General features: G+C 37.9%; 1 protein-coding gene across 2 annotated transcripts in view; it reads left to right on the top strand.

The window, feature by feature from the left end:
* The window catches only part of WDR27 (WD repeat domain 27), a 231,932-nt gene that overhangs the window by 64,794 nt on the left and 152,032 nt on the right, over positions 1-15,106 (top strand). For both annotated transcript variants that reach the window (XM_043511323.1, XM_043511324.1), the window contains 3 exons: positions 2,060-2,134; positions 10,085-10,188; positions 12,126-12,215. In XM_043511323.1, coding sequence (XP_043367258.1) covers positions 2,060-2,134; positions 10,085-10,188; positions 12,126-12,215 — 269 coding nt within the window. The remainder of the gene's footprint in view (positions 1-2,059; positions 2,135-10,084; positions 10,189-12,125; positions 12,216-15,106) is intronic.

Here is a 15,106-nt window from a genome sequence, read left to right as displayed (position 1 = left end):
TCTCCAGAGGTAACATGCTTGTTAACAGCCAAAAATGTTTTTAAATCGATAAATAATATATAGAGGTGAGAAATAACAGACCTCAACTCTATTGCCCCTCTGCAAATTTGAGTACACATAGTCAATCCCTTACCTCTCTCTCTAAAAGTGCAAAGTTTCAAAAAGTTCAATGAATAGAAGATTGTTGAGGGTGGAATAGATCTGGACAAGGAGAAGAAGTCTGGAGATAAATGTGAGAAGCGAGGGACATATGCTTGTTTTGTTAATATATTATATGTTTGATGTTGAAGAAAAAAAATCAAGAATACTTAACTTTTTGTTTTAGTTAAATAAAACAATTTAAATGTCTGTCTGGTGATGTTCTCCTCCTAATACATCATGCCAAGAAAATCCTCCAAATATTAATGATTAACCTTTTGAATTGGAGATAGTTCACCTCCCAATGACTTCATAAATATCTGCTTCATTTACCAAAAGTAATTGAAATAACCAAACAATCTGAAAAGTTTTCAAAATAAATCACTGTTTGTTTAAAAATGTATAGTGTGTACCTTCTAAAAACGAAACCTACATCTATCTCTGAGTTGTGAAGAATATGTGTTAAGGTTATAACAACCAACAAGAATGCACTTTTATATAGAAAACCATGATTAAATCGAGTCTTCCTGACTAGTGATTTAAATCAAATTGATTTAAATCAAATCCACCCTGTGTGTGGGTTACAGTAGCACTGCAGAAGCAACTTCCCTGTGGTGCCTGACAGTACAGGAAGCCCATTAAGGCTGCGCACAGTAGCACTCTGACAGCTCAGTTCAAGCTCTTCTGCAGCTGCTATCTTCGGTAGTAGTCAGTGCTAAACCTTCCGGTAATCACTCCTCTTGTGCTGCTGCTTCACAGTGGAGGAGATGGTAGGAGGGGAGGTAACCACCAGGCCTAACGCCAATTACTTCATGTGGTAGCATCAATTTATGCTTAGGGCAAACCTTGCTTTGAGTACAAAAAAGAGGTAGGTTAGAGATGTCATCAGGGCTTCTTTCTCTCCCCCTTTTTCATCAGATGCAAGTCCTTTAACCTTCAAGGTTCTCTTGTTTATATTTCAGGGCACAAGTGTGCCCTTCTCAGCCACTTTTAACCATCAACTAGAATCTGTACGCACTGGCTTCTATTCATGACAACTACCATTTCCTCTAGTTTTTCTGAATGGGTAGAGGGTGAAAATAATTTAACTAACATGGCATGTTTTAACCCCATAAAGATTTTGTACTCGTGTCACAGTGTGACCATCCAGGTTAAATAAGTGACTAAGTTAGGTTGCCTGCATATGACTGAGAGTAGAATTTAGGCCAATAGCTCCCAAAACATTATATCAACATTGGGTGTAAGTTGTATATAAACGCACACGATTCTTAGATCCCAGAGCCAGTTAAGTTTGCGTGAGTGTAAATATGTGTATATTGTGTGTGAGTGTATAATATTTGTATGGATATTCATAAATATGAATAGCTGTGGTAAGATGAAGGAGGAGTTATGCTACAATTGTATGGGCCACCAGTTTGGGTCCTTAAAGGAGACTTGGAGAGAAGGGTAAAATTGTTTGATTTGGGCTGGGAGGGCTTATGGTTGTGTGAGATGATTGATTGGGGCTGGGAACAACCTACATGTTAGAAACTGCCATTTCCTACTGGCAACTTTTTCATGTCCTCTCAAAATTTGTAGAATGAGCTCTGTCCACTGAGTACAGTGACATCCTGCTAACTACTTGTGTAAAAAGGCTGCTGTTCAGAAGTAGATATCTCAGGCCTTCATGTTCTTCAAAGTGTAGCACCCATCAAGTGTGTTATCACAAGCAATATTTGGTGAACTAGAAAGTAAGATGATTACAGGGATCTAATCTTCTGTTGATGTGTGTGTATATATTTCTCACTGTCACTAATGGAACAACTGCATGCATGAAGAGGAAAACAGAATCACCGTTGTTTTAAATAAACTACTTATTCCTGAACAATGTTTCAGAAGTGCCTTTATAGAGGTATAGCAAAGCCTGTTTTCTTCTTTGCAGAATGACCATGTTTTTTCCAAAGACTAACTTGAAGAAAAATAACAAGATATCAGAGTGGAAGAGCAGTTGCAAACAGTAGGTAATTCAGTGGATGCACTAAAAAAAATTGAAATGATGTTAAATAGATGTTTTACTTGAAAAGGTATTTTGTAGTTATCTACCTCATCTATTGGACATTTTTAAATTGGGGATATGATTTGAACTAAAATGCTTCTTAGGTTTGCTATGAGATGCATTTTTCTGATGTACAGCTGGAAAAGCTGCTAAATGTACTCTAAAGACATTTTAGGTTATATTCATTAATTTTAACTAAGCTTTATGTACAAAAGATAACATTTATTGTTTTCTCTATTTTTAAAATGATGCATTTAACTTAAAAAAGCATATTCGTGCTAAAACAGTTCGGAACCATAGTGTTTTGAATGTGTAGTTCCAGTCTGAAAAGTGACTAAATATGGCTTCATGAGGTTCTGGGCTTATTGTAGCTCGTTGAGTTCAGATGTATTGTTCATATTACAAGTGGAAATATATTTGGCCTGATTCACCACTATGTTACTCCAGTTCTACGCCTGTGTCTGTCCATTGAAATCAAAACTTTTCCCCCCTTGTAAACATATGCAGTCCCATTGGATATAATGAAGCTGCACAGATTTTAGTTAGGATGGAATTTGACCTGTAGAATTATCATCATTACTGGCAATGATACACAATCCAGGTCTCAGTGTGATCTTAAGGAGTTGACAGTTTTATGCTGAGTCGTGCAATGGATGTACCACACCCATTTGTTCCTAACTGCCAGCCCTGTAAATTCACCGTGGGATCTGGCTTATATATGATGCAAAGGCAAAAATGAAGTGTGACAGTAGTGGTTGCTCTTAGCTTTTCTTTTTTATTAGCATTTCTGAAATGTGTAATAGCATAGTGCTAGATCGTGCACTCCTTATTCACTTTGGAAAGCATTCAGATGAATAATACTATTGATTTTAAGAAAGACTTGTATAATCTAGTATATAGTATCTAATTCCCACTCTGTGTTGACTCTGTGATACTAACGAGTAAAACAAAAGAGTTTTTATTTGTGACTGAAATAAGCAGATACAACACACCAGGAGTATATATGTTGAGTAAGAAAGTGTTTTTACACCTTCACTTTTCAGAGTAGAACCATATTTTAAGGCACTGTCCCTATGTAATTTTTTTTATTGGCAAGAAATAATACAACAAACTGATTTTATTTTTTGGTATAGGTATCTGAAAAAAGACTTTAACTTGGAATTAATTCATTATTAGGTTACCTGACCAAGGCTGCCATTGTAACACTTAACCAGCACATCCATCATACTGTCTGTAAACTGGAAAATATTGGTTCATCTTGAAAGAATTAGTGGTTATTCTTTAATTGGAAAGCAGAATAATGTAAAGGGATGCATATGAGAGTCCTAATTCCTGATAACTTTTGCATAGATGACTGGTAAATTATTGACATTGATGAAAACAGATACCATGCTTGTAAGCTTCCTTTCTGATGTCAGTCCGATCCTTCAGTTGGATGCATGTAGGTGAACTTCAGCATCTGCATAGGGTGCCTTTGAGATTGTGCAGGTGCAAGTGTCTGCATATCTACATCTCATTGCAGAACCAGGGCCTAAAGTGTCATTTCAGTGGTTTTTCTGACCTTTGGCAGGGAACAGTATTCTGGAGATGCTTATTGTGGCTCTATGGTTTAGCTAAGGCTGAGCTGAGTTTTGCATTAAAAGTAAAGCTTTACCCTCTGTTTACGTATAAACTTGGAAGGATTAGATTTTTATTGGCAGATGTTAATAAATACAAACTGAGTAAAAATATTTCATTGATAATTAAAATTCACAGATAGGCAAAGTAAGTAAAGTGCTGCTCGAGAACTTATTGGAGTTTTATTTAAGGATATTTACTTTGTATATTTTGACATGTGGTGATTTGTGTTTTACTGTTATGAAGATATAATTTTTTGAGTTTCAGCATCTGCTGTCATTAAATAACTATTATTTGAGTCCCCCCATAATTTCCAGCAACTATTAACTTTTAAATAATTAAAAATAATGCTTAAAAATATAAATATCCTGTGATGGGTTGGATCACAAAACCCCCCTTGGGGTTGCCAACTGATGTGCCAAGACTACTTCTGCCCCTCCAGCTTGGGACTCCAGAACCCTGCCTGGTTGTGCTAGATATGCGTGCCGGCCACAAACACAGACCCAGGTCTGAACCACATACCACAAACTGCAAGCTTAACTGAAAGCAGCTTAAGAAGTGTTCCTGTCTTTAACACTAAGATGTCCAACTCCCAATGGGGTCCAAACCCCAAATAAATCCATTTTACTCTGTATAAAGCTTATACAGGGTAAACTCGTAAATTGTTCGCCCTCTATGACACAGAGAGACCTGCATAGCTGTTTGCCACCCCCCAAGCTATTAATGCATACTCTGGGTTAAATAATAAAATTCTATGATTCTATAATTTTATTAAATAAATCCTACTTTCTGTAAGTGGTTCCAAGTAATAGCAGACAGAACAAAGTGAATTACCAAGCAAAATAAAATAAAACATGCAAGCCTATGCCTAATACAGTAAGAAAACTGAATGCAGATAAAACTTTACCCTCAGAGGAGGTGTTCCAGTAAGCTTTCTTTTACAGACTAGTCTCCTTCTAGTCTGGGTCCAGCAATCATTCACTGCCCCCTCCCCCTGTGGTTACTGTCATTTGTTCCAGTTTCTTTCAGGTATCCTTTTGGGGTGGAGAGGCTATCTCTTGAGCCAGCTGAAGACTAAATGGAAGGGTCTCCCAGGGGGTTAAATAGACTTTCTCTTGTGGGTGGACACCCCTCCCTGCCCCTGTGTAGAATCCAGCTACAAATGGAGTTTTGGAGTTACATGGGCAAGTCACATAGATTCACAGATACTAAGGTCAGAAAGGACCATTCTGATCATCTAGTCCGACCTCCTGCACAGCGCAGGCCACAGAATCTCACCCACCCACTCCTATGAAAAAACCTCACCCATGTCTGAGCTATTGAAGTCCTTAAATCATGGTTTAAAGACTTCAAGGAGCAGAGAAGCCTCCCTCAAGTGACCCATGCCCCATGCTACAGAGGAAGGCGAAAAACCTCCAGGGCCTCTCCAATCTGCCCTGGAGGAAAATTCCTTCCCGACCCCAAATATGGCAATCAGCTAAACCCTGAGCATATGGGCAAGATTCACCAGCCAGATACTACAGAAAATTCTTTCCTGGGTAACTCAGATCCCATCCATCTAATATCCCATCTCAGGGGATTAGTCCTATTTACCCTGAATATTTAAAGATCAATTACTTACCAAAATCCCATCATACCATCTCCTCCATAAACTTATCGAGTAGAATCTTAAAACCAGATAGATCTTTTGCCTCCACTGCTTCCCTTGGAAGGCTATTCCAAAACTTCACTCCTCTGATGGTTAAAAACCTTCGTCTGATTTCAAGTCTAAACTTCCTGGTGGCCAGTTTATACCCATTTGTTCTTGTGTCCACATTGGTGCTGAGCTGAAATAATTCCTCTTCCTCTCCTGTATTTATCCCTCGTATATATTTATAGAGAGCAATCATATCTCCCCTCAACCTTCTTTTAGTTAGGCTAAACAAGCCAAGCTCCTTAAGTCTCGGTTCATAAGACAAGTTTTCCATTCCTCGGATCATCCTAGTAGCCCTTCTCTGTACCTGCTCCAGTTTGAATTCATCCTTTTTAAACATGGGAGACCAGAACTGCACACAGTATTCTAGGTGAGGTCTCACCAGTGCCTTGTATAATGGTACTAAAACCTCCTTATCCCTACTGGAAATGCCTCTCCTGATGCATCCCAAAACTGCATTAGCTTTTTTTGCAGCCATATCACATTGGCAGCTCATAGTCATAGTCACATAGTCATCCTATGATCAACCAATACTCCAAGGTCCTTCTCCTCTTCTGTTACTTCTAATTGATGCGTCCCCAACTTATAACTAAAATTCTTGTTATTAATCCCTAAATGCATAACCTTCCACTTCTCACTATTAAATTTCATCCTATTACTATTACTCCAGTTTACAAGGTGATCCAGATCCTCCTGTATAATATCCCGATCCTTCTCCGAATTGGCAATACCTCCCAGCTTTGTATCATCTGCAAACTTTATTAGCACACTCCCACTTTTTGTGCCAAGGTCAGTAATAAAAAGATTAAATAAGATTTGTCCCAAAACTGATCCCTGAAGTACTCCACTGGTAATCTCCCTCCAACCTGACAGTTCGCCTTCCAGTAGGACCCATTGCAGTCTCCCCTTTAACCAATTCCTTATCCACCTTTTGATGTTCATATTGATCCCCATCTTCTCCAATTTAACTAATAATTCCCCATGTGGCACGGTATCAAATGCCTTACTGAAATCTAGGTAAATTAGATCCACTGCATTTCTTTTATCTAAAAAATCTGTTACCTTTTCAAAAAAGGAGATTAGGTTGGTTTGGCATGATCTACCTTTTGTAAAACCATGTTGTATTTTGTCCCATTTACCATTGACTTCAATGCCCTTCACTAATTTCTCCTTCAAAATTTTTTCCAGGACCTTGCATACTATGGATGTCAAACTAACTGGCCTGTAGTTACCCGGATCACTTTTTTTTCCTTTCTTAAAAATAGGAACTATATTAGCAATTCTCCAATCATTCGGTACTACTCCTGAGTTTACAGATTCATTAAGTCTTGCTAATGGGCTTGCAATTTCAGGTGCCAATTCCTTTAATATTCTTGGATGAAGATTATCTGGGCCCCCCCGATTTAGTCCCATTAAGCTGTTTCAGTTTTGCTTCTACCTCAGATATGGTAATATCTACCTCCATATCCTCATTCCCATTTGTCACACTACCATTATCCCTAAGATCCTCTTTAGCCTTATTAAAGACTGAGGCAAAGTATTTATTTAGGTATTGGGCCATGCCTAGATTATCTTTAACCTCCACTCCATCCTCAGTGTTAAGTGGCCCCACTTCTTCTTTCTTAGTTTTCTTCTTATTTATATGGCTATAGAACCTTTTACTATTGGTTTTAATTCCCTTTGCAAGATCCAACTCTACTTGACTTTTAGCCTGTCTCACTTTATCCCTACATGTTTTGATCTCAATTAGGTAGCTTTCCTTGCTAATCCCTCCCATCTTCCTCTCCCTGTATGCTTTCTGCTTCTTCTTAATCACCTCTCTAAGATGCTTGCTCATCCAGCTTGGTCTACAACTCCTTCCTATGATTTTTTTCCCCTTTCTTGGGATACAGGCTTCCGATAGCTTCTGCAGCTTTGATTTAAAGTAATCCCAGGCCTCCTCTACCTTTAGATCCATAAGTTCTTCAGTCCAGTCCACTTCCCTAACTAATTTCCTTCATTTTTGAAAGTCAGCCCTTTTGAGATCAAAACCCCTAGTTGCAGATTTATTTTTGTTAATCCTTCCATTTAGTTTGAACTGAATTAGCTCATGATCACTTGAGCCAAGATTGTCCCCTACAACCATTTCTTCTATGAGGTCCTCGCTACTCACCAAAATTAAATCTAAAATGGCATCCCCTCTAGTCGGTTCAGCAACTACTTGATGAAGGAATCCATCAGCTATCGCATCTAGGAAAATCTGAGCCGTATTATTATTACTAGCACTGGTCCTCCAGTCTATATTTGGGAAGTTAAAGTCTCCCATGATCATGCAGTTTCCATTAGTATTTACTTTATTAAAGACATTTAAAAAGGGCTCTATCCATATCCAAATTAGATCCTGGAGGTCTATAGCACACCCCAAGCACTGTTGTAGGAGAGGCTTTACTAGTTTTCTTCCCCAGAAATTTCTTGTAATTTTTGCCCAGACGGACTCTGTCTTATCCATTGCATCGCTTCTTATTTCTTTACATTCTACCTCATCATTGATATACAATGCTACTCCACCACCTTTACCTTTGTTTCTGTCTTTGTCACATGTCCAGGCATGACTGAGTTCCTTACCAGCCAAGCTACATTCCTGGGAAAGCTCAGATGTGGATTGACATCTCCAAGTTCACTGTTGGCTTAAGGGCTTCTTGCTTGGGCACTTACTGAGAATAGTCTTTTCTCAAGAAGCTGATCAACTGCTTCACTGAGGCTATTTAAAATTAAACAAGTATACAGCCAATATTCATTAAGTTCAAGTACAAAAATGACACATGCATTCAAATGGGATGAATATATTCAGAAGATCATAATCTTTGCAGAGATGTTACATGGCATATATAGCATAAAACATATTCTAGTTATGTCATATATACATTCATACACATATTTCCATAAAGCCTTATGGGGTGCAATGTCACATATCCATCAAAATTATATTACAAAATCATGCTGCCAAGTCTACTTATGTATGGAGAATTCAACATATCTTCACCTACTTACATAGTTTTTGAATGCAGAATGGATTTTGCTGAGAATTTACAAGGACATCCATTAACTAGTTTCAGAGTAGCAGCCGTGTTAGTCTGTATTCTCAAAAAGAAAAGGAGTACTTGTGGCACCTTAGAGACTAACAAATTTATTTTAGTCTCTAAGGTGCCACAAGTACTCCTATCCATTAACTAGGTTGAGTTAAACTGATTTTAAAAGGTACTTTAAGAAATTTAGTATCAGGAATTCTGGATGATCTCAGTAATGGAACACCAGAGTCTTCAAACTCCCCATATAGTTAAAATTATGGAAGTGTTGTGGATAGTCTGTATTTGAGAAGATCAGGTTGTAATTCAGTTAAGTTACTGGTGCATCCAATTGTTATGATCACAGACAGGGTCAGGTCAACAGCTCATGTCACTCTTAACTGGCATCATTGTGACTGCAAAGGTAAGTCAAACAATCATAACCCTTCCTTTACAGCCAATTTCCATTCTACAGTGCTATTGGTTGTGGTGAGTCAGGGGTATGAGGGAGATTCAGATCATGGTATGTCAAGAGGTCTCCTTGATAGGTCAGTTGTTCCAGTTGTTACTGTTTTTTAAAAGATTCCCTGACCCCATGCTACCTTGGAGGTTAGTGCTTTAAAGGCTCCCATCCCCACGACACAGCTGCCTTGAATCTGCTGTGTGTTAGAGCAGCAATATTACGGGACCTGGAGCAAGCAGCTATAAACCTTGGTTAACTGGCCAGTATGCTTTGGCTGCTCTAGAGGAGTATGAAGCACCCATAGCATACTGGTTAATCTGACCCTAAAAGTTAAAATAAAATGATCTAATTTAGGGTTGATACTATGTATCTTCAAATCATTAGAAGTATTTGCATGGTAGCATTCCTTTATGATTCTTGTTTATTGTTAATATATACAAATTTTAATATTAAAAAAAACAAGAAAATTCCCAGACAAAACTGTTAAAGCTGAGAAAAATATAAATATCTTAAGGGAAAGAAACATAAAAAAATACTACAATTACCCCAAAAATCCAGCATTATAAGACCAGGAAATTCAGATGGAAGCTTAACTTTAAAAGAAATCCAAACATGTCAATGTATGGAATACCCAGTTAAGGCACACAGAGAACCTTAACTCTGCCCTGTAATGACACCATAAGAAGTAAATATGAAAAAAAAAATCATTAAAATAGTTTTAATTTGGAACCAGGAGCACTAATATGCATCATTCATAATTGTACAGTTATTTCTTATTCTGACTACAGGGCAGAATTTAGATTGTCTACATACTTGGTGTATTTGCACAACTTCATATTTTGGATTTTTATTTTTAAAGTTAACATTGACTCATAATTTCCTGGGTTTCAGTGCTTGGTTATTGTGGTAATTAAAACATCCCAGTTGTGTTTTTTCACCCTTAAGTTACTGATATCTATCTGGGAATCTAAAAAAGAGGGATGAATTATACTTTTAATTTACTCTAACTGTAATATAAAATGTTTAGCATGTAAAGTGGAAAATGTACTGCTCTTATGACATTTAACTATATTTTCCTTAATTTTTTTTTAAAGAAAAAATAAAGAATATCTATTGGAAAATTCTCCTCCAACTAACTCTGAGAGACAGATATCAGTAGCTAATAAACCAACCTCTATTTGCTGTATTCAGTATTCAGGTATGTATGACCATTGAAACATGCTATTGTCCCTGACACTCAGGAATTAAAATAAGGGATGTGGTTTATTTAGGCAGCAGTTTTACTCATCTGAGAGCTGTCTAGCAATAATTTGTATAGTGTTTGGGTCATTTTTCCTTCCTTAATTGTCTGCACCTGGCAGAGGGTTGCCATCGGCCCCTCCACACCTAGTCCCAGCCTCCTGTGAGGGTTGAAGGGTTGGGAAAGGAGGTTGTCTCCGCACTCTACCGGACATTAGGAGCCCTGCTCAAATCCTCAACTTCTTCAGGGAGATGCCTTCCTCTAAGTTCATTTCCAATTCCAGGTATCAAGGAACTGGACCCTATAAAATGAATACCTGCACGGGATATCTGTTTGGGGTAAAAAGGGGTGTTTTAAAGTGTTGAGCACCAAGTAATCATCACAAAGATTACTAAAAATGTATCCTCTAGAGAAACAAGATATAGTTGGCCAGATCTTGATAACTGTCTCTCTTACTGCCAGTTTAGGAAGGTGTCTCCCACTATTTTAGACTAAGAGGGGACATGACACAGTTAGAGACGGGCAAAATAATCACAATTATTAACTATGGCTACTTTATTAAAGAAAGGAAAATAAACATAAAAAAAGACTGAACAAAGCAAAACACAAGCTATAAAGAATGATTATTTCAGCAACAATCTTTTCTCTGTCTCTCTGTGGAGAGCTTTCAACAGGGATTACACCTTGAGTGGGCCCACTCTGGTTTGCACACTCTTCTCACAAGATAAAACCAAAGTATATTATTCCCAAAATCAGCAAAGAGTCCTGTCTCAGTGTATCAGAGATAGCTAAAACAATTTATACATGGACAAAGGAATTTTGTTTAAGAGTTGGTGGATCTTTTCATGGATAATTTAAATAATTTTATAGATCGGTAGACAAATAAACTAAACTAAATCGAAACTAAATCTTATGAAACTAAAAAGTATTTAATTCAAATACATAAAAGAAGGCATTCAAGGAGTGATCTTCAGACTGTCAAATGAATTAATATTAAGTATCTATATTCAGATTGAATCCCAACAGTTATGTCTTGTTAGCAAGGCTGGTTGGTAGTTCTTCTCCAGGCATACATAGTCTAAATAATTTGCTGTTTAACAGGAGAATGCCATTGGGAAGATTAGATTTCATAGCTGGTGGAGTGGGTATATCATAGCATCGATTGACCCAAGCTAGGAATGTCTCTTTCCTTTTTTTTCGTTTGTTAATTTATTTTGCCTTCTGGTTTGCAAACATTTTTAATACTAATTTACAGTGGGATTCCACATTTTAAGCCCCAGACCATCTTTGCTCTTTCAGAAATATGATTTGGGTTAAACAGTTGTCCCATCCTACTACATCCAGGCAAACATTAAAAGGCTTGATCCTGCCAACATTTGTACACATGAACTTTACTCATATGAGAAGTGCCACAGAACTTTTTAGTAAAATTTGCAGGATAAGGCTGTAAAGCTATGGTGGGGAGGGCTTGTGCCCATTTGCTTCAGAAGTTATTAGAATACTGACAAAGGAGTCTTGGTGCTCTCGTAAGTATGATTATTTTTTATTCTGGTACCCCTGAAAGGGGGATGTGTCATTTATACAGAGATACATAGTAATTTTTATAAATTAGGAAGTAGATAAATGTGACTGCTAAATATTTCTGTAATATTTGTTTAGGATTTTTTGTTTAAAAGAATGACATTCTGCCTTGTAATGACTCATATTTTTCCCCCTGCATCTTAACTGATTTCCATAGAAAGGGAAAATGGTAAACAAGTTAGATGAAAGCTGATTATATATTTTTATGTGCTGTAACATATTTTCCCCTCTGCCTGGTATATTTGACTTTAAAAAGAATGATTAAGACACACACTCCTCACAACCCATAAACCTATAGGGAATCTTTTTTACAGGGGATGGAGAGCTATTAGCTTGTGGCCTAGGTGACAAATCTTTACTGGTATTCAATTCCAACCTGACAGGAACACCGGCTGTTTTTTCAGGTAAACTTTTTGTAAATATAGTTTTATATGGAGTAATGCATTTTCAGTTTAAATAAACTTGTAAATTAAAAGATTCCACTCTTGTCACTATATGAAGAATAAAAAAAACCCTACTACTTCTGAGTAAGGATATAGTAAACTTGTTTGTCTGGTTATCATTGTTCCAGGCTTGAGTTGGCTTTTGTTTTTCTAGAGTTCCTCAGATCACTGAGAAGGTAAACAATAGAAATGTACTTGCCAGATGACTGCTTTGAGCCAAAAAGTTAAAATAATTATTTGGATAATGATGGGCCTAATCTTATAGACCCCTGCTTATGAGGGGTAGCCCTTTGAAATCAAAGGGACTATTCACATTAGGAAAGTCCCAATCCTGCTAAGACTTATGCACATGCTTAATTTTATACACTGTAAATAAGCCTTTTTAGGGGAAAGGCCTAAAGGTTTGCAGGATCAGACCCTAACATTGAAAACAACAGTAAACTTCATAATTTACATAATGTCATATAGCTGGATCAGTATTTTGTTGTGGAATTGTGTAATGGAAGCTGATTTAGCCATTTTAAAAAATGGGTTTCCTTATCAGATCTAAAATAAATGATTTATGGAAAAATGATTTTGGAAAATCATGTCTCGATAAAGATTCTATAATCTTACATTAATTTAGAGAGGCTTTTAAAGCATTGTGCTAAAATTAGAGTTGGATTAGAAGGTATAAAATGGCTCCCTAGATGTTAGATATGACTTGTCATGTTTAATTATAGAATAATTTATACCCTATATGCTTCTCCTCAGTTATTTTGAGATTTCTTTTAAAGAGATTACAATATTCTGATTGTTAGCGTGTTTGTTTTTTCAGACTTTTCAGCAATTTTGTTTGTGTTCCAAATTTTGAGTTATGGGGAGGAAATTATAGCTTATAAAATGCATTTGTTATATTCTTTGTTTAATAATAATTTGGAATAAAAATGTCAAATATGTTTTCTTAAGGCGAAAGATTTACAAAATAACTTGCTTAATTTTTAGTAATATAGTTTTATATATTTACAAAAATATAAATAAATATCTTCATTTGTAAAAACAGATGCAAAATATGTTTTTAAAGTTTATATAAATAAGCTAAACAAAGGCTAAACTTTCCTGGTTAGACTTTTATCTATCAAAAAATAGCTTGTGACATGCACACTTTGTAATGATCTTACGTTAAAGGCAATTCTGCATATAAAATACAAGTCAGGATTTTTTATGTGTTTTGCTAGTTTCTCCAAATTCTATTTATTATAGGCAACCGTTGAGCCACTGGATCATGGTGTATCCATAAAAGGTCTAGTCAGTTGCCTTATGAGTCAGCTTATGGCTGACCAGCCTTATTCGAGAGCAACACTGTTACAAATTTCACAGATCCATGTGTTGTCTGAGTTGGAGTCCAAGATAATAGTACACTGCGTTCTTCTCTCACACTTTGCTTCCATCCTCTGGATCAAAGCTGCTTCAGGTTGAGCTGCACCCAGTGCCAGATATTCCCTCCAGATTGGACAGAATTCTGTGCACTCCTCCCAGCTTTCTGCATTGATGCTGAACAAGTTCACCTCACTTTTGCACACGTTGTGGTACTGCCATGCAGGGTGACCCTGCTTTCTAGAGCTGTATCGAATCTCTCTGTACAAAATATTCTTGGGGATACAGTCTCTTCCCATTCTCCTGACGTGACTGAGCCATTGCAACCTCCTCTTCCTTGTTAGTACAGTAGAATCTCAAAGATATGAACACCAGAGTTCCGGACTTACTGGTCACTGCCTTCAGCCCCGTGGCTCCGTTCCTGGTTTCAGCCTTGTGGGGGGTGCCAGGGCTCAGGGCTTCAGCCCCACAGCCTCATTCCCAGCTTCTGCCCTGTGAGGGATGCTGGTTTCAGCCCCAGCACTCCCCCTGTAGCTAAAGCCCTGAGTCCCAGCATGCCCGCCCCCCCGGCTGAAACAGTGGAGTGGAGCCGTGGGGTGTCCCAAACCCTGGTGCCCCCCATGGGGCAGAAGCCTGGAACAGAGTGGTGGGGCTGAAGCCCCGAGCCTCAGTACTTCCCCCAGAAGCCCTGAGCCCTGGTGCTCTCAGGGGTCAGAAGCCCTGACCCCCTTCTTCCTCTGCGGCTGCAGCCCCCCCACCCCAGTGGCTGAAGTCCACAATGTCTTGTTCAGAGTTACGGACATTTCAGAGTTACAGACAACCTCCTTTCCCGAGGTGTCTGTAACTCTGAGGTTCTACTGTCTTTTCTAAGTGTGTCATTCCTGCATGCTCCAGCATCTCTGTCTTTGATATTTTGTCTTCCCACTTTATTTTCAGGATCTTGCACAGCTGTATCTCATATGGAAGCTATTCAGTCTCCTGAAGTGCCTAGCATATGTAGTCCACATTTCTGAACCATAAAGCAGAGATGAAAGCACACAAGTCTCATACATTTGCATCTTCACCTTAGTCAATAGTTTGCAGTTATTCCATGCATGTTTCTGTAAAAGTCCCAAATTCTTAGCTCCTTTTCCAATTCTGTTAGTCAGTTCACTCTGAAGGTCAAGATTGCTGGTGATCATAAAACCCAAGTAGCAAAAGCTGTCGACAATGCCAAGAGAGATACCCTCCAGCGTGATGTCAGGCATTGGTTCTTCCACCCCTTGGTACGTGATCAGTTTTCTTGAAACTAATTGTCAACCCATGACACAGAAAATCTACCCAAGAGATTTAGCAGGGAAGATTCGCTGTGGGCAATGAAAGCTGCATCATCTGCAAACAGGAACTCTCTCAGCTCTTCCACCTTGGTTTGCACTCTAAACCTTGTGATGTTGAACAAGCCTTCTTCTAGTCTGATTTGAAGATAAATGCCATCATTGCTGTCCTTAAATGCATGA

Source organism: Dermochelys coriacea, chromosome 3 (genome assembly GCF_009764565.3).
Source record: "Dermochelys coriacea isolate rDerCor1 chromosome 3, rDerCor1.pri.v4, whole genome shotgun sequence".
NCBI lineage: Eukaryota > Metazoa > Chordata > Testudines > Dermochelyidae > Dermochelys > Dermochelys coriacea.
The sequence above is the reverse complement of the archived record's forward strand: the minus strand, read 5'-3'. Positions and strand labels throughout refer to the sequence as shown.